The 25,257-nt window shown below is 36.5% G+C and overlaps 3 protein-coding genes and 2 pseudogenes across 3 annotated transcripts; all 5 read left to right on the top strand.

Annotated features, from left to right (window-relative positions):
• The first annotated feature begins 217 nt into the window (after nucleotides 1–217).
• LOC148920076 (flavonol 3-O-glucosyltransferase F3GT2-like) lies at nucleotides 218–3,279 on the top strand. Its single transcript, XM_089046678.1, has 2 exons — nucleotides 218–757; nucleotides 2,160–3,279. The coding sequence occupies exons 1-2, from the start codon at nucleotides 259–261 to the stop codon at nucleotides 3,014–3,016; spliced, it is 1,356 nt and encodes a 451-aa protein (XP_088902804.1). The 5' UTR covers nucleotides 218–258; the 3' UTR covers nucleotides 3,017–3,279.
• A 1,188-nt stretch (nucleotides 3,280–4,467) lies between these two features.
• LOC103323450 (flavonoid 3-O-glucosyltransferase-like) lies at nucleotides 4,468–6,966 on the top strand. Its single transcript, XM_008225447.3, is given in 3 exon segments — nucleotides 4,468–4,786; nucleotides 4,789–5,037; nucleotides 5,892–6,966. Coding segments are annotated over 3 exon segments (1,392 nt in total). The 5' UTR covers nucleotides 4,468–4,545; the 3' UTR covers nucleotides 6,794–6,966.
• A 4,240-nt stretch (nucleotides 6,967–11,206) lies between these two features.
• Nucleotides 11,207–12,876, top strand: LOC148920075 (flavonol 3-O-glucosyltransferase F3GT2 pseudogene; annotated as a pseudogene).
• A 2,254-nt stretch (nucleotides 12,877–15,130) lies between these two features.
• On the top strand, nucleotides 15,131–18,580 carry LOC148920073 (protein DETOXIFICATION 15-like). The gene is made up of 8 exons (XM_089047392.1): nucleotides 15,131–15,498; nucleotides 16,350–16,894; nucleotides 17,052–17,138; nucleotides 17,253–17,309; nucleotides 17,411–17,648; nucleotides 17,902–18,020; nucleotides 18,132–18,218; nucleotides 18,305–18,580. The coding sequence occupies exons 4-8, from the start codon at nucleotides 17,262–17,264 to the stop codon at nucleotides 18,359–18,361; spliced, it is 549 nt and encodes a 182-aa protein (XP_088903518.1). The 5' UTR covers nucleotides 15,131–15,498; nucleotides 16,350–16,894; nucleotides 17,052–17,138; nucleotides 17,253–17,261; the 3' UTR covers nucleotides 18,362–18,580.
• LOC148920074 (protein DETOXIFICATION 16 pseudogene) lies at nucleotides 15,220–16,898 on the top strand (annotated as a pseudogene).
• Nucleotides 18,581–25,257: the final 6,677 nt, after the last annotated feature.

Below are 25,257 nucleotides of genomic sequence, written 5' to 3'. Positions count from 1 at the left end.
GAATGGCTGGACAAGCATAAGCCTGCATCTGTGACAAACATCGAAAAGTGGGTTTCCATTTATTTGTGGTGTGCCTATGAGATATATATTTAATTCATCAATATATCAGACTGGAGGACTTGTTCGTTTGACAACCAAGTATTCCATCTACCTTTCTATAGCCACTGACCCTTCTGCCCTCATCTACTTGTTCCTCATATATAAGTAAGTCACAGTATCTACAGCTAGCAAGCACAAAGCCAAGACCATCTAGCAACTATGGTAGGAAACCCCAAACCCCAAACTCACCATGTTGCCGTTTTGGCCTTCCCTTTTGGGAGCCACGCAAGCGCTCTTCTTGACGTTGTTCTCAAACTAGCTCCAGCTTCCCCACACGTCCTCTTCTCCTTCTTCACCACTTCTAGAGCGAACACCTCCCTCCTCTCCAAAGTCTCGCTTTCGAGCTTCCACAATGTTGAGCCTCACGACGTGGCGGATGGGTTGCCTGAGGGTTTCGTGCCCTCAGCCAACTTTGAGGAAGCTATCGGGTTGTTTTTGAAGGCGGCGGCCGGTAACTTCATGAGGGGTTTGAAGAACGCCGAGGCGGCTACGGGTTTGAAGGTCAGGTGTTTGGTGACCGATGCGTTCTTTTGGTTCGGGGGAGATATGTCGGAGGAGATCAAAGTGCCCTGGGTGCCAGTTTGGACTAGTGGACCACGGTCACTTCTTGTTCATGTAGAGACTGACTTCATACGGGAAAGGGTTGGAACCGTTACCGGTAAGCAATCAATTTCATTTAATTGCATTTTGTGAGCATTTATATGTTTCTGAAATGTTTTTTTTTTGTTTTTGGCAACTGAAATTTAGATATTAAGTTCATACACTTTATAGTTAAACCAATTTTGGCGAAAGGAAACTAGATCCATTGTTATGTATATATTCTAGTATATGCCTAGTGGTTTGCCTGAAGAATCATTGATATTTGAGTACTCTTTTCTCCATATTCTTTCTACTTTTTATATTTTTTCGATACAAACGATATTCTACTTTAAGGGTGGGGGATTCTAACTCGATTGCATAATGAGGAGCACATATCCTCTCTAACCAACTTGACTAAGTCCTTATCTACCTTATTCTTTGTACTCTAGTCCAAAACACTACCTGTGATTGAAAATGGAAAATATCCAATATTATCTTCCCTCCATTCGTATTAACAATTTCAAATAACAACTTGATCATAGCGAAGAGCTAGTAATTGTAATTCTGTGTTATTTCATTTTTCTCTATTATCCTACATTTACTCTCATTTTTCTTCTTTCAACCAATTCACTTGGGCCTCCTGCATGTCCTAAACCCTATTATATCCAATATAAGGGCCTAAATTATATATAAAAAAACTCTATATGAAATGGATTTTAGAAACATACCCAAAGCCCATTTACAACATAACAAATAAGCTTTTAACTTCTTATAAATTACAAAATTGTCATCAATTTCTTTAAACAAGACCAACTCCAAAATCTCATAAAAATATCCAAAACACTCAATATGACATCAAAGTTTAAAAAAAAAAAAATTAAGCCTCTCTCTCTCTCTCTCTCTCTCTCTCTCTCTCTCTCTCTCTCATGTGCGCATTCTACTAAGTGGGCTACCGCCCAATATAAGGCCCCCAAATTTGGACCGGAACTGTACGTAAAACCCAAAAAGGCCTCTTCATATATATATATAAAGCAAAAGGTAAAGAATGGTAAAACATTCAAAATATCAGAAATGCCCTTGGTTAATGCAAACATTAAAAATTGAAATTATTAATTAAATGAGGATAATATGATAAATTCACACTTTTTCATATTAAAAATAAAATTAAAATGAAAGAAAAATCAGATAATGGATCTTATTTTTATGTAACACAACTACCTATTATTTTTATAATTCTAAAATAAATTTAAATTTTAAAAAAGAAAACCTCTTGCAGGCCAGAAGCTCGTGTGAAGAGACTAGTTCTTACGAAAGAAGAAAAAAAAAAGACCCCCATAATTCATTTTAACCCAAAAAGGCCCCCATAATTCATTTAAAATTTTCTCAACTTGCAGCTTCTTCTGGCTCATGAAGGACTTTAATTCCTCTAACCATTGCCTCTTTTTTACTACCCCTTTTTTTTTTTTTTTTTTTTTTTGCAGGAGGTGGAAAACAGGCGCTTGACTTCCTTCCCGGATTTTCAAGATTTCAGATACGTGACTTACCGGATGGAGTAGTAACAGGAAACTTAGATTCACCCATAGCAACCCTGCTACACAAAATGGGACAAAAACTGCTCAAAGCAACTGTTGTTGCTGTTAACTCTTTCGATGACGTAGACCCTGAAATTGAGAATGCGCTCAAGTCAAGGTTTCAGAAGTTGCTCAACTACGGACCGATGAGCCTAATATCAAGATCACCACAATCGCCCGAAGACGAAAGTGGTTGCATAGAGTGGCTGGACAAGAACAAGCCTGCATCTGTAGTATATATTGCCTTTGGAAGTGCGGCAACCCCACCACCTCATGAGCTAGAAGCCCTAGCTCAAGCGTTGATTGAAACTGGGTTTCCATTTATTTGGTCATTTAGGGGCAACATAGAGGATTTCTTGCCCAAAGGGTACAACAAAAGTAGCCTAAATGGGAAAATAGTTTCATGGGCTCCCCAAGTGCAGGTCTTGGGACATGCCTCAGTTGGGGTTTTTGTGACACATGCTGGGTGGAATTCGGTTATGGAGAGTATTTCTGGTGGGGTGCCTATGATTTGCAGGCCATTTTTTGGTGACCACACACTCAACATGAGGAACATAGTGGCTGTTTGGGGAATTGGAACTGAGTTTGAGGGAGGGGTCATTACAAAAATTGAAATGGTGAAGGCCTTGGAACTTGTTTTGAAGCATAAAGGACAGGAAATGAGAGACAAAATCGGGGCCCTTAAAATTCTTGCTCAACAAGCGGTTGAATCTAATGGTAGCTCCAGCCAAGCTTTCAATAGCTTGGTGGACATTGTCACCAAGTAATATGTATCAAGTAGAAAGCTTCGAGATCAATTAGAATAAAATTTAGGGATTCTTAGATCTAGGTCCAAAACGATTAGTTGTTAGCTAGGCCATCCCCAATGGAAGCTCTAAAGTGGGGTGCACAACCATTGGGCTGCATTATATAGCAACTAAAGCAAAAAGGTCATCACCAATGTGAGGCGTAATTCGTCTTAAGGTCAGAGTGTCCAACACTTGCCTCGACTCAATTAAGGTTCTTCTATTCCATTTTCCTTCTGTAAAAATATGTTTTGTTTGCAGTAATTATTTATTTATTTTATAGCAACTTAGCACTCATATTTCCAACATATATCACAATTGATGAACCATTCTTTGATTGGAGCAATCCAAGTAGCATTGTCTTCATACATGATCGTCGAAGCATCTGTATTTGAAAAATCCTATTGTAGCAAAATACGGTATTTCTAGACCGTGGATCACTTCATCTTATTCACGAGGAAGAAATGACCATTCCTACTATTTAAAGACTAGAATCATTGTGGTGCTTAATGTATGAGTTTTATCCACATAATGACACTTTAATTAGAGAAAAAGAATCATGTTGGCACAGTGCTCGATCTACTGATCAAGGCAATATTTCAAATGATTTAACTCTTCAGGAATTTCAATAACTTTTCCAATAGATGACATGATATATGTTGCCACTATATCAAATTTGAATTCATAGTACTCACTAAGGGTTCTTTTGGGAGCGATTCTGGATAAGCCAAAATTACTTTTAGGGATAAGTATCTCCCACGTGCTTCTTCGTATAATCATTTTAAGTTATTATGGGGAGAAGCACCTATCATCTGCTTCTCTATAAAATCACTTAAAACCACCTAAAGTGATTATATAAAGAAGTTATTCTCCATAAAAGTGATTTTTGGCATATCTAGAATCACTCTCAAATGAGTCCTAAGGCAATTGTAGCAATTTATATATATTGGTTATCCTAATAATATTTAGTGTTAATCCTTAATTGAGAATTTCATGGCAGTTTAATTATATCCTTTAAGGGGTTATTTCAAACGATATATCTCAAATATTTCATGAGCTGTTGAAGATTTCCATGAGGCACATGTAGATTACATGAATGTCCGTAAGTCTCGTGACAAAAATAAAAAATTAAAAAATTCCATTTCTACATGAGATAAGCTGGCCACATCATGTAAACTAAGTTATTAACAGTTAGACATGGTAATAGAGGTAATAAGAGTGAACTCTAGAATTAATTAGTTGTCACATATGTATGGCTGTTGTTTTAACAACGTCACATACATGGTGAAATTAATTCTCACGTCTCGTTGTTCGTTTAACAACCAAGCAACTCCCAGCTCCTGTCCACTATGTCATTAACTTCTTTTCAACAATCATAAAATATATGTGAACCTGCCATAACCACGCACAAGTAGTTTGCTACCATTTCTTTACCTACCTATCCATGGTCCCCTCCTATAAAAACAAAATTCACATTTTTTGCAGCACAAGATCAAGGCCATCCAATAACTATGGTAGGAAACTCCAAACCCCAAACTCACCATGTTGCCGTTTTGGCCTTTCCCTTCGGTTCCCATGCCGGCCCTCTCCACAGCCTCGTCCTCAGACTAGCTGCGGCGGCCCCGCAGGTGGCCTTCTCGTTCCTGACAACTTCCAAAGCCAACGCTGCCCTCTTCTCCAAGTCGCCGTTGAGCCTCCACAATGTGAAGGCTTACAACGTGCCTGAAGGGTTGCCAGAGAACTTCGTGTTCTCTGGCAACCCGAGGTGGCTATCGGGTTTTTCTTGAAGGCGGCGCCTGCGAACTTTAGGGGGAGTTTGAAGGATGCCCAGGCGGCGACGGGGTTGAAGGTTGGTTGTTTGGTATCGGATGCGTTCTTCTGGTTTGTTGGAGATATGGCGGAGGAGATGGAAGTCCCCTGGGTGCCCGTTTGGACGGGTGGACCACGTTCACTGCTGGCTCATGTTGACACAGACTTGATACGCCAAAGGCTTGGAACCAGTGGTAAGGATTCATTTGCTATTTGATAATTAACCAAGGACCCTATACTATTCAACATTTTATGCATTTTATGGTCATTTAACGAATTTTTTATTTTTATTTTTTGGTATAATAAGTCAACGAAATTTGGCCATAGGAAGTTCAATGCATTGTTAATTTAATTATATATCATATTTATATAAATTTGTATCTTTCCTCATTTTTTGGCATCAATTGTTACTCCAACGAATTTTGACTATTTTCTCCTCATTCTTGTTACTCTAATCTGAAAGATCAACGAGTGTGCTATGCTAGGCATACCACATTTATAAATCATACCGTGTATTATTTTTCTAATAGAGATACGCCCCATTTTATTGATGGGCTCCACCTCTATGAGAGATGAAACATACACAATGTGTGTAAGCCTAGCGTTATCCCATGTATAATGTATGCAGTTTCTTTATCAACATGAAAAATGGAGGATATAATTTGTACAGTCTAAATAATAAAACTTAATAATTTCATACTATTGCAACGTTTAGTCTAAATAATGAATTTAATAAATTTAACAAGTACTTAAGCAGGTTAACAATTATCTAACAAGTACCTAATGAACTTCACGGTGAACCTAAATCCAATGTTAGATCAGTGTTCCCTTGTATTTTTATTAAATAAGTAGGGCAGTTAACTTGTGGTTGCTTTGGTAGGTGGCACATGAAAAATCCACAGGAGACAGTTTTATTTTCTTTCTTTTTTTGTATTCATTTAGTCCAAAATTAAGTTTAGTTTTTCTGAATTAATTTGCAGCATTTTAGTTTTTCTACTGATCATATACATTAGTTGAATATTGATAGCATCATAACATTTATTTTCAGGAGGTGGAAAACAAACCCTCGACTTCCTTCCTGGATTTTCAAGATTTCAGATGGACGACCTACCTGAAGGAATAGTAGGAAAGTTAGAGTCACCCTTAGCAACTCTATTATACAAAATGGGACAAAAGCTGCCTAAAGCGACCGCTGTTGCAATAAACTCTTTTGAAGAAGTAGACCCTGAAGTTGTGAATGTGCTCAAGTCAAGATTCCAGAAGTTCCTCAACGTTGGACCCTTTAGCCTAATACCGTCATCACCATCACCATCACCATCACCATCACCATCACCATCACCATCACCGCCGCCATTGCTTAACAATGAAAGTGGTTGTTTAGAGTGGTTGGACACGCAGAAGCCAGCATCAGTGGCATATATTAGCTTTGGAAGTGTGGTGACACCACCACCTCATGAGCTAGCAGCATTTGCGGAAGCATTGATTGAAAGTGGGTTTCCATTTATTTGGTCATTTAGGGGCAACATAGAGGAAATATTGCCCAAGGGGTATGACAAAATGAGCCTGAATGGGAAAATACTTTCATGGGCTCCACAAGTGCAAGTCTTGGGGCATTCTTCAACTGGGGTTTTTGTGACACATTGTGGGTGGAATTCGATTTTGGAGAGCATTGTTGGTGGTGTGCCTATGATTTGCAGGCCATTTTTTGGAGACCAAAATCTTAACATGAGGACGGTAGAGGCTGCATGGGGGATTGGTGTTGGGGTTGAGGGAGGGCTCATCACGAAACCTGCAGCGATTAAGGCCTTGGAACTGGTCTTGAAGCAAAAAGAAGGAGAAGAAATGAGAGAAAAATTAAAGATCCTACAACATCTTGCCCAACAAGCTGTTGAATGGAATGGAAGCTCCCCACGAGCTTTCAATAGCTTGGTGGAGATTGTCACCAAGTAATATATGTAGTTTGTAATACTTGTTTCAAGGTAGTTTGGGAAGGGGGAGGCCATGACGCATTTCCCCAAACAGTTAAATTGAGGCAACAAATTATGTGCAACATATACAATTTATTAAGAAAACAAGACCACGGGCTAGGAACGTTATAAAAACAAATTTGTTTTTGTTTGTAATGTTTTTTTTTAGTACAAGTGATAGTCTAAACTGCAAGGGGAAGGGGGGTTTCTCGTATACATGCACACAATTAAAATGCCATTGGGGTTCGAACTTGAGACCTTTGTCTACAAATCAAGACCATTTTCCACTCGGCTAGACCTATTGACTTTGTAATGTGTAACACCCCGACTTCAAATTTAATCCCATATTTAACTTATTTAAGTGAAATTACGAAATTGCCCTTGGGGTATGTGTAATTTGGTCATTTCTTATCTGGAAGAATTTTGGGACCACAAGTGGTATGGTTACGTAGGTAGTACTGAAATGAGTCCGTAGACATGTAGTGGACTGAAATCGGAGTTGTAACGAGAGAGTTACGATCAAATAAAACTCAGTGGCACAATCGTAATTAATTCAAAAAGGATTTTTGATAAAAGTCGAAATGCCCTCATTTCTCTCTCTCTCCTCCAGCGCGTCTCTCTCTCTTCTCGCCGCGACTAGAACAACCGACCATGTTTTGGCCGCCATGCTCTCGCTCACCACCAAAGTTGATTTGGCGGTAACAAAATGACTGGGCCGCCATCCTATTCCTACCTAGTCAAGCCCGGCTGCTAGCCGCTGAGATTTTGCCAGAAAATCAAGAGAAAAGCCCGGTTTCTCTCGAAACTCCGGCTTCGTTCTCCATCGTCCGGCAGCCATTTTTGGCGATCTAGGTATAGAAATCCATCTATTCCTCGAGCTCTAACTGATGGTTGAATAGGATTTCGTTGATTTTGAGTGTTGATAGTTAGATTTTCGATCTAGGTTTCGGCTGATTTTGAGATCGCGATTCCGGCCACTTTCGGTCAGTTTTTAGGGTATGCCCAAGAACAAAAGTGACTCCAAATAGGGTGTTACACCTAAGGTAGGAGTCTTGAGCCTAGATATTGAGATTTTACGACGATGCTTAATAGCTTTGGACACCCACGCGCTGCTAGCACGTGTGGCGGCGCGTGGGCACCGTTGCTCGAGGGGCATTTTTGTCCCAATGCAATCCTCTTGATGTCAAGAGCGCGTAGGTGTGCTCGGATTCCAATTTGGTTAATGTTTGAGTCTCGAACGGATATCGCTTATTATGCATTATCCGGGTTCGATAGGTTTGGACCGTGGGATGGTCTTAAATTTAATATATGTTGATCTAGGTATTCCTAGGATCGTGTAGGATCCGACAGATTGTAAAACGGATGCCAACCCTAGGGTTTGGTTTATAGTAACCGTCAGACCATCCGATCGTGCGATCGTTAGCGATCCGACCATCCGATCTGGACCAAACTTGCAGGACGTGTGTCCTAAGCCTTGTAGAATCTATAGGAACTTTTGGAATAGGATTTGGAGGTTGTGGGCCCCGCGGGCCTGTTTGACCAAGGTTGGGTAGTTTGACCCTAGGTTGACCGTGAGACTTCCTAGGTAGTGTTACCTTCCTAAGAAGATTAAAATGACTGTAGTAACAGATATCTTGATTGTATGTTGGTTATGTGGGATTAGGATATTAGTTTATGATTCTAAATTAGGGGATTATCGGATATTAGATTGTTGTTGAGGCTTCTACAATATTAGAAACTAATATATATAGTTATGTGTGTATATAAAGGTGTAAAAAGGAGTTTAGAATGTCTGTTTGAAGTGCTATACGCACTATCCTATGTACCTCCCCGGATATTGATTACACATAAGTACCACCCTGTGATGTTGAGGTCCCACGTGTCGTAGGTTATCCGGCAGCGGACAGACCCCATACGTGGCTTTGGTATATCCCGTATGGGGAGATATGTAATATTGTGTTGAGGTCACACGTGTCGAGGAGTAGCCGGCGTGTTGACAGACCCCATACGTGGCGTTGGTATATCCGGCGTATAGGGAGATATGTGATATTGTGTTGAGGTCGCACATGTCGTAGGAGTAGCCGGCGTGTTGACAGACCCTATACGTGGCGTTGGTATATCCGGCATATGGGGAGATATGTGATATTGTATTGAGGTCGCATGTAGGAGTAGCCAGCGTGTTGACAGACCCCATACGTGGCATTGGTATATCCGGTGTATTGGGAGATATGTGACATTGTGTTGAGGTCGCACATGTCGTAGGAGTAGCCGGCGTGTTGATAGACCCCATACATGGCGTTGGTATATCCGGTGTATGAGGAGATATGTGATATGGTGATTTACAGTAAAAGGTTTTTGAGGAAGAACTACGTGTGGCTTGATCCCTCGAGTGAAGGTGTAACGTGAGGCGAGCCTAGGGTTACTAGGTGCAGCCGCGGGTTAAAACTCAGACCTTGTCGATGGTCCCTGAAACTCGAATGGAAACGAGGCTTGATTGAATAAATATTTATTATGTTAATTTATGGAGGTGATCGAGTTAGATATTTGGGGGAGTTAGATGATAGTGGATGCATGCTAAAAATTTGGGAAGTTAATTTATGTTATGTGATGGCTTGGAGGCCGATCATTTGGATTGCATGAAATTATAATGCATGCTGTCGGTTGGGTTATTAAATTGTGAATTTTATGCATGTTGAAATTTTGGGAAATGATCAATTTACAGGGGAGACTCTGCCGAAATTTCGGTAGAAGTCTCGTATCCTTACTCCTTTTAAGGAAAAGAGGGTCTGCTTTAGAAGTGGGCCTGACATCGTGGTAATGTCGGAATTCCACAGATTAAATCTCGAGTTTGAGAAATTCGGGCAAGTCCTGTCATAATGCTTTTTTATTTGTTGTCTCCATGTGTTTTTTTGTTTTTGTTTTTTTCACTTGAAATCTTTTATAATTTTGTGGGTTAACGACATAAAACCCCCCAAACTCTATTAGGCCTTTTTAAGTTCTGCACGATTTGTTAGACATTTGCAAACTCATACACAAACTCCTGAAAACCCTCATGCACTGGGTTTGGGTTATGTTAGTTGTTATGTCTTGGCTGATTTTGTATTTGCATTGGGTTTGGGTTATGTAATTGAATGGAAGAATGAAACCCTCTTGCAATCCTTTTGTTATATAATGAATGACAGAATGACCTTTTGGTGCAAATTGTGCTTTCAATTCCCTTTTGTTATGTAATCAATGGCAGAATGAGCATTTGGTGCAGATTGTGCTTTCAATTCCTATAAAGCAAGTTTTGGTGCAAACTTTACAAATGCCAATGCATAATCAAAAGAATGACATGAAAATACATAATTATATATCAATCCAAAAAATACGTAAACATATTTTCTGATGGTAACATAGGCGAAGGTATGAGACTGATATGAAAAGTTAACGCTGGGAATGAAAGTGAGAGGAAAAAAATTCATGTAGCAAAGTCTGAATTTCGGGAAACATGTGGTAGTAAGTTGAAATTTAACGACTCTGTATTTCTTTGTACTCTAATTTTCTATTTCGTTTTGGTTTATATTCTTTACTAATAATCATACGTACAGATCTTAGTTATACGTTTTATGGAGCTTATGACCATATTTTATTTGGTCCCCAAAGTTCAGGACGATTGCTATGACTCAAAGTAAAAAAATTATGGCATGTTTGTCTTTTATTATTTTCCTATTTTCTAACCGATTGCAGGTTCTTCATTCATTTATGCATCGAATGATTTTATTTTATATAATATAATATATATAAGTACTCCTTTTAATTTATTCATGTTCCATTTTTTTTTTTTTTTGGCATAGAAGATGAATTTTATTCATAGACTGGAACATGTAGTTTACATCCTAATGATTTAAACTAAATGTTAGGTATTAAAATTAAATTTAAGATTCTTATAATATATTTGCTTTAAAAAAAACATTTGTCTGTTGTATTTTATCTTTTCCATGAATATTCTTTACTTATAACCTATACATTTATTTATTAATATTGTACATTAGGTATATGAAATATATATCAAACCCATCTTATAACACATGAATCGGTAATCATCACGCCCAAGTATTTGTTAGGAGATCTGTTTCCTCTTAATGGTATAATCATGTCCAACCTGGTTCGCACAAAACTAACCAATTTAACAATTTTAAAAAGGTGAAAATAAAATAAAAATAAAACTACCCATTTCCAAACCTGCGAAAACGAAAACACCTCATGTTTGTTACATTTACGTTGTTGTCAGCAGCGAATTAACTTCCTTTTTCTCTCCCACATATATATTTACCGTCACCAACTTCATTAATTACATGCAAAAACTCAAAGAACACGATTAATCAAAATCCAATATACTATCACAATGTCAATAATGAACCACAAAGCTTGTACTCAACATGTTGCCGTCTTAGTCTTTCCGTTCGCCTCCCATCCCGGCACTCTTCTCCACTTTATCCGTATTATCTCAGCCATGGCTCCTGACGTGAAGTTCTCATTCTTGAGCCTTGCTAAATCCAATAGCTCCCTCTTCACAGAATCCAACAGCAAGGGGTTTGAAAATATTAAGCCTTACAACGTATGGGATGGCTTGCCAGGGGGCTATGCTTTCTCTGGGAACCCTCTGGAGCCAATTGATCTCTTTCTTAAGGTGGCACCGGGCAGCTTTAAGAAAGTTATCGAAGAGGCAGAGGCTGAGATTGGCCAGAAGGTGGGCTGCTTGATATCAGATGCGTTTCTTTGGTTTGCAGGAGAGATGGCAGAAGAAATGCAGGTCCCTTGGGTGCCCTTATGGACTTCGGGACAACGCTCTCTGCTTGCTCATGTTGCTACCGATGTAATTAGAGAAAAAGTGGGAGCTAGTGGTAAGAAATAATTTTCTTAGTCGAATATTTCAATCAAGTTTCAATTACATATGTGATTGTCAAAATAGAATTATTTTCTAACTATTTATTAGGTTGATTTTGCCTCGATGCATGTGTGATATCACAGTCTAGAAATATAATTATTTGTATGACAATATAATAGCACCAAGCTTTAACTATTTAGAGCACAAGTTAATGTGCAAGAATCTTAGTTCCCAATGGATTACAATATTAACATTATTTTGTTGTGTTATTTTTTCCTTTGGCAGGAGAAAAAGACCAAAGCCTAGACTTCCTCCCTGGATTTTCAGCATTCCATGCATCTGATTTGCCTGAAGGAGTAGCATTTGAAAATTCAGAATCACCAATTGCAGTTATGGTCCATAAAATGGGACAGAAGCTACCACAGGCAACTGCAGTTGCCATAAACTCTTTTCAAGACATAGACCTCGAAGTCGTGTTTGAGCTAAAGAAAAGGTTCCACAAATTCCTTCATGTTGGACCCTTCTCTCTAACACCAACAGCACCAATTCATGACGAGCACGGCTGCTTAGAGTGGTTAGACAAGCACAAACGTGCTTCCGTAGCCTACATTAACTTCGGAAGTATAGCAAAACTGCCCCCTCATGAGCTAGCAGCCTTAGCCGAAGCCCTAGAGGAAGGCGGATTTCCGTTTATCTGGTCATTTAGGGGAAATGAAAAAGATTTCCCTGAGGGATTTGTTGAACGAACGAATCGAAATGGACTTGGAAAAGTAGTCCCCTGGGTTTCCCAGGCTAAAGTATTAAATCATTCCTCTGTTGGAGTTTTTGTGACACACTGTGGATGGAATTCAGTTTTGGAGAGCATAACGGGTGGTGTGCCAATGATATGTAGGCCTTTTCTGGCTGACCAGCCACTGAACATGAGAACTTTAGAGGTTTTGTGGAGAATTGGTGTGGGGATTGAGGGAGGTGTTTTGACAAAAAGTGGAGCAATGAAGGCATTGGAATTATGTTTGTCAAGTAAACAAGGAAACGAAATGAGAGAGAGAACTAGTATCCTCAAAGTGTTTGCTGAAGAGGCTGTTAAATCGTACGGTCGCACAACTGAAGATTTAAATGTTTTGGTTAATGAAATAATATGTGGACCGAGCAAGCGTAAATGGCTGGACTGGGTGACCAACTTGAACTGGTGGTGATGGGACCAATGTTTTTTTTTTTTTTTTTTTTTTGTTTCTTTTTCTTTTTGGTTTACAAGCAATATTAGAATGGAGGAGACTGGAAGATATGGACGTGAGACCTAAGGTGAAAAGGCAAACCCTCTTCAAAGCTTGAACTACAATGTGCAACAACCCATAAAAGCATAAAGATTGGTGCGGCCCAACGGGTTGCTCCATTTGATTCAAAGTCTTGTTTGACTTGGACACCAAGTTAGGGTAGGACCAGCCAGGGAAGTTCTGAACAATGAATGCCAATGTCCGGTAGTTGGGGTCTTGAGTTAATCATTATCAGATTTGGAGATCAACATCAAATAGTAATCTTTCGACAACAAAAAAAGATCAAATAGTCATGGAATGCATCCCAAGTGCTGTCAAAATATCTTTATACTGTTTTTTCAGTTTTTAGCCAATTGCTAGAGGTTGTTGTTGTACCATCTAGAGTTCTTGAGCACCATCTAGTTCTATGCTTTTCACCAGTCGCGTTCGAGGATATTTATATTTTCAAGATGGATCTACACACTTTTCAAGGTTTGGATTTAACTCCTTTGGAACAAGAATTCGAGTTCACTCACGGAGTTAGAGTCACCGATAACTTGGTTGATTAAGCACACTAAAGCCTTGTCTTCAATGTAGGAGAACCCAAGGCCGAGAGGTCGTGTCTGGCACGCCCGCAATTCATCCACGTTAGAAGCATGTTTGTAATTTCCTATTGTTATTATTAATAAAGGGTTGGGAACTAGGTCAACACCAACCGAGGAGTCAAATTCAGGGTGAAGAATTTTCCAGCAAATTTAATGGGACTTGGGCTGCTGCAAAGACGAGTGATGCTGCCCCCTTTCTCTAGGTTCACAAAACCGGGCCCCAAGACACTTCGAAAGGGTGTAAATTATTAAAGAGTGCTCTGGTTTTCTTCGATGATTCTCACCAATAAAAGAAATAGTTGGTAAATCAAGAAGAGAGAGAGAGAGAGAAGAATTTGTGCTGCTTGAGTTAATTATTATGTGGTTTTTTCATTGTGTATGTTTGTAAATATGCTTTAATTTTTAAGTTTAAATTGAATGATTTTTTTCCTTTTCTGAATTTTTGTGTGATTAAAATATAGTAATTAGACATGTTGTAAAGAAAGTGGTAGAGCCCACATAAAGAAAATAAGAAAATAGTAGTCAAAAGCTTAATAATAATGTTGCGTAATGAAATCCACGAGAAGCCATCTAATTTGCCTATAAATAGGCTTGTTCATTCAATTGTAGAACACACTGATCCAAAGAGAAAATAGAAAGAGAGAAATTTGAGAGGTGTGAGAGGTGTGAGAGCTTTATCTTAGAAGAGTTTTATCAAAGGGAGAAAGTTATGTTAGTGTAAAAACTATAAGAGCAAATACAATTCTACTTCCAATATTCAGTGGTACTTTTCACATTCTGATTATTATTTTTATCACAATATGTAACATCCCACATCAACCAACAGAGAGGGATTGATGTGCCTTATATGTACATACCAACTTTCATCTAGCACTAGGTCTTTTGGAAGCTCAGCTTTGAGTCAGAAAATTCCAAAATTAAGGAGTTTGGGTTAGAGCAATTGCATGATGGGTGGCCATTTGGGAGAGTTGCTTGTGAGTTCAAAATGAAACTATGAGAATAAGAAAGTCCAAAATAAATAATATGAGCTGATCCCAGAATATGACACAAGACCCCATTTTTCCAACAATTATAACATCATTTGTTCTCAGACTTGGGCTACAAGTGACAACTGTCAAGTAGCATGCGCTTATAATACAACAAACAAGGAGAGATGATATTTCAACTTAGTCGGCCTTTATTTTATATAATATAATCAAGAGATTCCATAAAAAGACGACACCACCGAGGCTGGACTACACATCACTCTCATTTCATTGACTTTTCCTCATTTTAGATAATGGATGGACTAAGATGGACTTGTCGACACCACGTAGGCAGGCTTGCACATCAAACGGAAATATCTAGGATTTTTTATTTTATTTTTTATCAAAAATATTTTACTAATCCAAACCGTGTATTTACCCATTGTACTCTCAAAAATATTTTGCTTGTATCTTATTTTGCTTGACTCTGGGGTTCGATTCCCCCTACTCCAGTTTTGCTTGTATCTAATTTTAAAAAAAGCAATGGGGCCTCTACTTCTAAATAATTGGCAGCAACGTTTCAATTCCCATTTAATCATCTCTCTCTCCACAGTTCCCAAAAGAATTCAAAACTTGTCGTGGCTTGATCATGTATAACTCTTTCTCCATAAAGTTGATGCCATCCGCTCTTGCTTTTCAAAGAGGAAAAACAGAAAATGGATACCGGAGAACAAGCAGCTGGTCTTCAATCTCCCTTGCTTCCAGCTCCTCAAGAACATGAATCGCAAACAACAAAGGGAAAACTAACCAAAGATGAGATTATCAAGGAGGTGAAGAAGCAGCTGTCTTTAGCAGGGCCACTTGTGTCATCAAATTTCTTGCTCTTTGGTATGCAGGTGATTTCAGTTATGTATGTTGGCCATCTTGGAGAGCTGGCACTTGCAGGTGCTTCCATGGCCACTTCATTTGCCACAGTGACTGGTTTGAGCTTGATTGTAAGATGGCTTCTTTTCTTATTTCATATGACTTAGTAATTTGTAGGATAATTGATTGTAGTAGAAATAAACCTATACCATGAAAGGCTTATACTCTCAAGACTCAGACAAAATAGAGAGACAGAGAGATTAAGACCACTGTGAAATCTAATAGAAAGGCAGCCTAGTACTTCCCATTCTCAAAAAAGAAGAGAAAATAAATACTTGTAGTTTTTCCCCCTTCATTTTTTTTTATGCATGAGATATTGGGAGAGGGAGATTCGTTCACAGGACGGCACTTGCAGTGATAAATACTTTTAACCACTTGAGCTACAAGCCCCTTGCGTTCCCCCTTAATTTTGATTGCCTAATTTATGATATATATATATATACATACAAACAATCCCCTTTAGGGTATTCTACAATTTTTTATTTTAATGAGATTCAATTTTAGTCTTCATTCATAGATCATTCTTGCAAAAAAATCACACAAATTAAAAATTATTAAAACATCTAATTGAGACCAACAAAATCAATGAACAAGATGCTTTAAAAAAGTACTTAAATTTCAATAATTTAATTCAATAATTTAATTGAATGGTTAAATGATATCGGATTTAAGTAATTTTTTTTATAGAGATGATCTTTGTAAGAATATTTACAAAATACACGGTTTGGATTAGTAAAATACAATGTGGAGTGGACCCTACAAGGGTGCCCTCAAATAAGCTTATTTGAGAGTTCCTTCAACGGAATATATATATATATATATATATATATTTATATATATGATGTGGTAAATTGTGATGCTTGATGTGTTTGAACCAATGATGATATAATAGTCCTCATTTTCATCTTAATTTGTTGAACAGATAGGAATGAGCTTTGCATTAGACACCTTCTGTGGCCAGTCCTATGGAGCAAAACAGTATCATATGCTTGGCATACACTTACAGAGAGCAATGCTTGTTCTTCTGCTGGTCTGCATTCCTCTTTCAATTATATGGTTCAATGCTGGTCATATTCTTGAGTTCTTGGGTCAAGATCCAGAAATAGCAGCTGCTGCTGGAAGTTACGCTCGTTTCCTGATACCATGCCTCTTCGCTTATGCAGTCAACCAATGCCACTCCAAATTTTTGCAAAGTCAAAACAATGTGGTTCCCATGATTGTTAGCACAGGCATTGCAACACTGTTGCACTTGATTCTCTGTGGGGTTTTGGTATACAAGACTAGCCTTGGATATAGAGGTGCTGCGGTGGCAAACTCCATCTCGTATTGGATCAACGCGTTGACATTGGTTATTTATGTCAGAGTCTCTCCCTCTTGCAAGCACACATGGACTGGGTTCTCAAAGGATGCCTTCCATGGAATTGTCAACTTTCTCAAACTCTCTGTTCCTTCGGCTGTAATGATCAGGTAACCTTTAGTTGTTTCACTAATACTATTGTAACATTAGAGGGTTAAAAGACAGTGGGAAACCGAAATAAAAATATTCAACATCTTTCGATGTATTTGAGATTTTGAAATGCTGGCACTTACTAATAGTTATTTGTTGGTTTTATGTCTGTGACAGCTTAGAAATCTGGTCATTCGAAATGATGGTCCTCTTATCTGGTTTTCTTCCTAATCCAACGCTTGAAACCTCAGTCCTGTCAATCAGGTTTGCATTTTTACTAAGCTTAAAAAGAGAGTGTTTTCATATTTCTAGCTAGTGAAGGTGAAGCAGATGAAGCAGAAACAAAGATATTACTAACCGGCTTTGACACATTTGCAGCCTTAACACATGCTCAATGGTTTTCATGATTCCCATGGCATTCAGTGGTGCAGCAAGGTGAGTCTAAGACTCTAAATCTACATCTAAGTTTTGTATGTTCCTGTTTTTGCACATTTTGTCTCAAGAATTCTATTCTGTTATTTACTTCTATATAACAGCACAAGGGTCTCCAATCAATTGGGTGCTGGGCAACCGCGACTCGCAGTTCTAGCAGTACGTGTTGCACTGTCCATTGTGATTCTGGAGGGAATTTGATTGGCACTGTCCTCATTTTGGGTCGAAAAGTTTGGGGCTACTGTTACAGCAAAGAAATAGAAGTTGTGAATTATGTTGGAGAAATGTTGATTCTGGTTGCAATATCCCACTTTTTTGATGGACTTCAGTCTGTGCTTTCAGGTTTCTGCAGTTTTTCACCATTTCCTCTCTCATAACAATAGATTTGTTTTCTCTTCTTATTCTGGATTTGCAAACCTTTATGCTATACCTGGCATAACCTATAGCTAAAACTGAAGTCAACAGAACAAAAGATAATAAAAAGGTTTTATTCAACTCATATGATCAAACCGTGGGATTGAATGGTATCTGTGCAGGGAAGATTTTTTTTATAGCTGATTTGATGAAAAGAAGTGGCTTGAATTTACAATTTCAGGTGTCATAAGAGGAAGTGGACAACAAAAGATTGGGGCATATGTTAATCTGGGAGCTTACTATCTTATGGGCATCCCAACTGCTGTTGTATTAGCTTTTGTCCTGCACCTTGGAGGGAAGGTGATGTATATTAGTCCTTGTACTGCTATTTTTTAAAGTCCCCTCCCTCTTGTTGCACATCTGAATCTTTCAGGACCATTACATTGATATCAGATTAACATGTTTTTGCAGGGTCTTTGGACCGGAATCACTGTCGCTCTATTTTCCCAGACACTATTTCTTGCAATCATAATCACACGCACAGATTGGGAGAAAGAAGTAAACTACTTGGTCATGCTAGGTTTCATGTATCAATCTCTGTTACATTCATCTTATATATGCTCGATTTTTCATTTCTTTTGTAGGTGAAGAAAGCATCTGATAGAGTGTACAACACAAAGACCGCGGCCAATGTGTCGTAGCAAAACTGGTGCAGAAGTCATGGTCATATTAAGTTGTTAGGTTGGCATCTTCAAGTTGGTTGTTAGGTTTATCCCCTATCTATTTCCATTAAGAATAAAGGCTAGCAGTGTTTCTTATTTGTAGGGAATTAGTTGTCATCTGGCATTTGAGAGTCTGTATATATCCTTCTTCTTGTATCTGAGAAAGGCATGAAATGAAAAAGTTGTTTTCTTCTGTTAGTCTAAAGAGAGAAGAGGTTTGGAAAATGGTTGATAGCGTTTAGGACAATAACTTAACTTAGAAAGGAAATTTTTTGAAAGAGTAACAAAATATTTTTATTTTATTGATTGAAATAAGAAGGGTACAAGGCTTTAGAGTTGGATGCACGAGTTGGATGATGGGAGAGTTAGACAGCAGTGGTTGGTTTGCAGCTTTTCTTACTTGAATGCATAATTGGGCTGCTAGCTACAGATATAGAGTAGCTAAACCGGCTTTCAACTTGGCAAATATCTAGTCAAGTCAGTTATTGCATAGTAACCGACTTCCAAAGTGTTTTCCAGCCACTAGTTATATTATAAATCTAGAATTGTCTAGTTACAATACATTATAGAATTAATAGGATGTTTCTAGTGTAGAGTTCAAATTTCACTTGTCATCTTTTCTCAATTTGTAAGACTTTTCTATATTATTCAAGACCTTTCTATATTATTCTAGTACAAGTGTGCATTGTTTTTTTAAACATCTTTTATTTCCAATTGCTATTTCCTTACCTTTTCCAAATTAGGTTTTGGGTCCCAACATTGGTTCTTGTGAACTTTTTATTTTCCATTTTGGTCATTTTTCTTGAGTTGTGCTCGAGCATTTTCAGTGATGCTGACAGACATTTACTTGAGGTCCAACAATATACAATATAGACAGGCATTTTCACAAACACGGATAGAGAAAATAACTAATCTGAGTGATCAGTTTCCCATTCAGGACACAATGGCTTTAAGACAAACGAAAAAATTTATCAACCACTCTGATTTCATCGACTTTTCCTCATTTTAGATTGAGGTCACTGTTTTGGAGTGTTCCTTAAGAGTGTTCCTTGTAAACTTAATATTGGGTAAAACCATAAGAACCCAATCCATGACCCAAGATCTTGAACTTCATAATTTTCACAATAGCATTAGGCAAGCCGTCAATGTAGAGAAAATAGATTTCTCTCTCTAGCCTTTTGCACGTTTAGAAAAATCCTAATACGCGTCTTTATCAGCATACACATAAGATGAGTATGTGCACTATTATAGGCAGAGAGAGGACTCGTTTCCTATAAAGCCCATAATCAATTACCACCCATCATGGTAATAAAATAGGAAACTACTTCTCTTTATTTGACTAATATAATTATTCTGAATAATATTTATTAAACCAATTAAACAATTTATTTACCGCATAGGTCACTTCATGTGAGCCACACAGAATATTTATAAAATATTCTTACATTCTCCCACTTGGCCCATATAATAAATTTATTTTATGGTTCAATAAATAAACATTAGGCCCGCGATACATTTAGAATAATCCTCACTTCCATATGGTCAACATAAATGCCGCATTTAAGCAATTGTCTAATGCGAGTCATGGCAGTTATGCATCAATAAGCGATACAATCCCTTCCATGTACCACAACATTAGCAAATCACCTAAAATAGTCCATAAGTGAGAAGTATCATAAAAGGTCCGATAATGTCTTTGTCAGAGACGACTCCTGTTATCATTCATCCAATCTCATTCATGTATACATATAAGGGAAAACAGGATATAGCAGAAACATATTCAATTATTGAGCTCAGAGTGTCAAAATAAATAAACTGTCATTGTGCAAACCACAACATCATAAATACTATCATGGTTTACGACCAAGAACAATCCTCTCAACATAACTATTAATGTCTTTGGCCAGAACCTTCTACTTGGTTTGCAACCATAAGTTTTGTCTTTATAGATACTCTTTGTTTCTGAACCTCCTTAATGACAAGGTATTTAATTCCATTATGTTTAGCACTCTTAGAACACTTGTCATTCTTGGAGAAAAGGACAATTGCGGTATCAACATAAATTCTTAGCGGTGTGGCAATAAAACAAAACTCCAAGTCCTGAGATTAAAACCCGCAACTTCAATTCATCAACTATGGCCTCAAAGCAAACCATATATGCATAATGAAGTCTCATTGTACTGTTAATGTTCCAATTCACTCTTATGGGCATTGCATAATGCTAAAATTTGTCCCCAGGGACGGACCCAGGATTTCAAAATGACGGGGGCTAAATTTACCTTACATACAAACCTATTGAAAACTCAACGGTACGAGTAAATTTCATTGATAACAAAAAAATACATGGGAGACATAGTGAGTCTTACCCCTCAAATAACACTTATATAAGTTGCGCCATTCAAGTCTTCACAGCATTAAAATCACTAATTATTGATTCATTATCTATATTATCAGCAAATTCTCTTTCAATATGAAGTAACATACAATTAGCAAGAAACTCATCACCTATCTTATTCTAAAGTCGATTTTTAATAAGTCTCATACATGAAAATGCTCATTCTGTTGTTGTTGTAGACACAGGAAGAGTTAGCACCAAACGAATCAATTTATCAATCAAGTAGTATGTTTCTGCTAATTTTGTTCTTTTTATTTATTTGTTGGTCAGCTAGTCCTAATGAGATTAGTTAATAATATTTTATTTCGGTGGTTAGCTTAGTCCTAATGGGATTAATTAATAATATTTTATTTAGGTGAGCTAGGCTAGAATATTAATTTAGTCTATAAAAAAACAAGCTGCCTGGGCTTTAGCCAGATTAGCATGTTAGTAGGTACGTGCCTACCTGTCCCCCTCTTGAATTGGAGCAACATTAATGGATAAACATTATTTCATATCATGTCTCTTTAGAACACTTACAATATATGCTTAATGAGACAAACTTAACAATTCAGGTGATCCATTATGGAATATTTCAAGTCCAATCACAAAATTGTCTCATCCATATATTCCATTCAAGGTTCTTAGAGAAAAGCTTAATGGTTTACAATGAAAACCAAGACCAATATATAGCAAGCAAAACAACATAAATATCCAAAATGAGAAATATAAACTTACTCCCATTGACCTTGAGTTACATACAACAATTAATAGTGCTTTCATTAAAAATAAAATAAAAATAAAATTATTATGATATTATTAAACTTTGCATACCATAATAATCACTAATTATTAATTTTATACAGTGAATTCTTCAGTTTATAAAGCATGTGTTTCTTTCAATAAAAGAAAAGTCTTCAGGTTCATTCATACAGACTTCTCTATTAAACACTCATATAATATTTTATCTTTCACATCCATACAATGTAACTCTAATTCATAATGAGTTACAAATACCATTATATGATTCCAAGTGAGTCATTCTTAGAAACAAGTGAGAATGTCACTTTATAACATATGACATCTTTCTTAGTAAGATTGTTGGCCAATAGTGTGTCTTTATATCCATCTATATTGCCATTGGAATTGTATGTAGTCATGAAGACACTCTTACACACAACTCGTCCTTTGTAGGCAAATTGATGAAATCACAAACTTCATTCCGGCAAATTGATTTCAACTCATCATTCATGGCATAAATCTATTTCGTAGAATCAATATATGTTTAACGACATGTGAAAATAAAATCAAAATCTTTCTTAACACTCACAGTCAGAGTCTTGTAGATTACCAAATAATCACTTAGAGTAGCAAATACCAACACGCTTAATGTCTTGATGTCATCTTAATGCTATTCTTTGTGGGTCTCTACTACACTTTCACTAGTGAAGTAGACATAATGGAGTGATTAGTTATTCATTAATTTGTTATTCATTGTTGTTAAAACTGTTCACAATTGTAGTAATAACAATTTCATTATGAAGTATGCATGCAAAAATTTACACACGAACTTTTCATAAAACCAATTTTCTTGGTTATTCACTCCCACTAATTTCACCATTTAAAATGAAACTGACGTTATTGATTTCAATAATCTCATACCCTGGTTAGGACAATAAAATCTATACCATTTGTACTTTTCTAGGTAACCAATAAGGTTATCAGAAAACATTCTGAAGGTCCAATCCCTTCTCATGTGAACATTATATTCTTACTCCCACTAAGCAACCCAAAACATCACGGTGCCTCAAACTGGATTTCCTTATTTTTCGCAGTTCAAATAATTTCTTATTTGAAACTGCCTTAATAGGAGCCCAATTAGCATAATAGTTGTAGTAAGAACATGTATCCATAATGGTATATGTCACGATAAATTACTTCACATACCCCTAACCAAAGGACAGACCATTATAAGGTGTACACATGTTTTATAAATAATTTCAATTAGCTAAAAATTTCTTATGGCATCTTTCTTGGTGTATTTAAATTGTTTTCCTTAATACAATCCACTTACACACCAATAAGAGATCAATAAAATATAGGTTCAGAAGAACCTCTTTCCTTACTGATCCCTTAGTTCTTTCTCTGAACACATTACCAGTCATTTATGCCATAAGAACATTAAATTTTAATTTGTCAAATAGCAGTCACTTCTAAATCAATCATGCAAAGTATCAAAAACATTTAAGGAAAAATGTCATCCTACTTTAATTTAGTGAATCATTAATAGAATACCACAATTAACAAAATAGGCATTCTGTAAGAGACTGAAACAGTCATAACCAAACTTTAAAGGATAAAACATTATTGCCAAATTCCAAACAAAATTCCAACTAGATTTGAAACAGTAAGAACATAATGCGCTTTCAATAAATCTAAATCATGGCCATTAAATTGAATATATAATTCCAAAAAGTGAAATCAAAAGCAACTTTGCATTGAACTATTAGAAACATGAATTTTAGCACATAATTTAATCCATCAAGCATCATAAGAAAATTCATCTAGAAAAAATTGATTCGAAACACATAAAAGCGGAAGACTTATCTTTCTTTTCGAATCGTATTGTGTAAAAGCTTTGCCTTCTTCATAAGTAAAATTGATTTATCTTCTTCATCAAAGGACTTCATTTTGCCGCTAAATTAGTCCGCTCAATAATGCACTCATTCATTCATGCTTCGCATACCATCAAATTTCATGATGGTAAGGTCAGACAATATTGCCCATGTAATGGACTTGTTAGCAATTCTCAAGAATTCTTTAGCATTATTCACATTAATGAAGCATAGCCTTAATTTATATTATAATGTCTATTTATTCCCATAAACATAAAGCTCAATATGTTTGATCTTTTACAGGCTTTATGGGAAGTCTTTAATCCTCAGTGCTTTACCATAATAACAATGAGTTTCTCATTTTGAAATGCCTAATCAAGATCCAGAACACTTTGGTGATACTGGATTTGATCAGAAAAAAATGAGAAATTAAATCTAAACTAGATCAAACATGAGAATGAAGCGAACCTAAAAGTGACATTGCAATATGCTTATAATACTAATGCATCGAGTAATAAACACGTACAAACATATATAAGACTTGTATAGTCTGAACATCAATAGATGTATCATCACAACTCTCCTTTGGGATAAATTATGACAGTACCAATAATTAACAATTATGATGCATTTATTTTACATTATTGGTAAATGTATATTCCTAGTTAGAAAGGCTTTGATATCTTTGGATATCCAAAACAAATCTAAATAAAACATATACAAGTTACCTCATATCACCAATCATATGAACAGTGGATCCACCTTTGGGTGATCTGTATATCTTATGAATGATGAAAATCAACGTTCGAACCTTGAAAACTTTATAAGGTTCAACCTCATTTATATGCATCCTTAAATCACAAGTAATTGATTAATTATCATTTAATTTGATATTCAAGGAACGTTCTAGCTTGGCCACTTTGGTGACTAACAAACCATTCATAATATGAACGTCAAATTAAATTAACAACTGTATTAGTTAATCACATAAGATTAACTAATACACTTTAATGATTAATTGATCATTAGATTAATTAATTTGATATTCAAGAAACATTCTAGTTTGGCCACTTTGGTGACTAACAAACTATTCATAATATGAATGTCAAATTAAATTAACAACTGTAATAGTTAATAGATTACACAGAATCAATTAATACACTTTAATGGTTAACCAATCATTAGATTAACCGATAAATGTATGACCTTTTAACACAGTAGTGGGCAATAGAACTTTAGATTGCCTCCCCTCATAAGACAAAATACAGTGACGATGAAATACAATATGTTTACATTTATTATTTTAAATAACTCTAATTCAATGTACATGTCTACACCAGGATCATTCCATGAGTTCATAAGTGGTCATACATTTAATACATCATCCTATTACAAATTTCATTTTATATAATTGCAATTCTTAATTTAGTGTAAATATCATGCAATTTTCCCAAAATTAATATTGCATAAGGGGAAACATAATTTAATATGTAACCAAAAGCACTTACACCGAGACAGCATATGCTTCAATGACATCGCATATACAAATATATATCATATCTCTCTAATGCAATTAAAATACATAATTGCTGGCACATCCATATGATTGCACGTAGAACTTCTTCACCAAAACAAATTTTTATTTTTATTTATTTATTCATTCTATGCATAGAGAAGCATGTTAAAACAACTTCATGGATACAGCACCAGAACCAAAAGGAAATAATATTCATAAGATTGACCATTCATACTGCCAACTAAATGAAAGTAATCCTTCTTGATTTAATGGTACATATTTCATACGGCACAACCAATACATACATATATATGATTCAAATAAGTATAAATCAAATCCTAAAATTCATAATGGAAGATCATGAAAGTTC

Source organism: Prunus mume, linkage group LG2 (assembly GCF_029339155.1).
Source record: "Prunus mume cultivar Tortuosa linkage group LG2, ASM2933915v1, whole genome shotgun sequence".
Taxonomy (NCBI): Eukaryota; Viridiplantae; Streptophyta; class Magnoliopsida; order Rosales; family Rosaceae; genus Prunus; species Prunus mume.
Note: the sequence above shows the minus strand (reverse complement) of the source record. Positions and strands in the feature narration are given on the sequence as shown.

Coding starts and splice junctions, on each gene's coding strand:
- LOC148920076 (XM_089046678.1), top strand. CDS start 259: ATGGTAGGAAACCCCAAACCCCAAACTCACCATGTTGCCGTTTTGGCC. Junction 758..2,159: donor AAGGGTTGGAACCGTTACCG/GTAAGCAATCAA, acceptor TTTTTTTTGCAG/GAGGTGGAAAACAGGCGCTT.
- LOC148920073 (XM_089047392.1), top strand. CDS start 17,262: ATGCTCAATGGTTTTCATGATTCCCATGGCATTCAGTGGTGCAGCAAG. Junction 17,310..17,410: donor GCATTCAGTGGTGCAGCAAG/GTGAGTCTAAGA, acceptor TCTATATAACAG/CACAAGGGTCTCCAATCAAT. Junction 17,649..17,901: donor ACTTCAGTCTGTGCTTTCAG/GTTTCTGCAGTT, acceptor TTACAATTTCAG/GTGTCATAAGAGGAAGTGGA.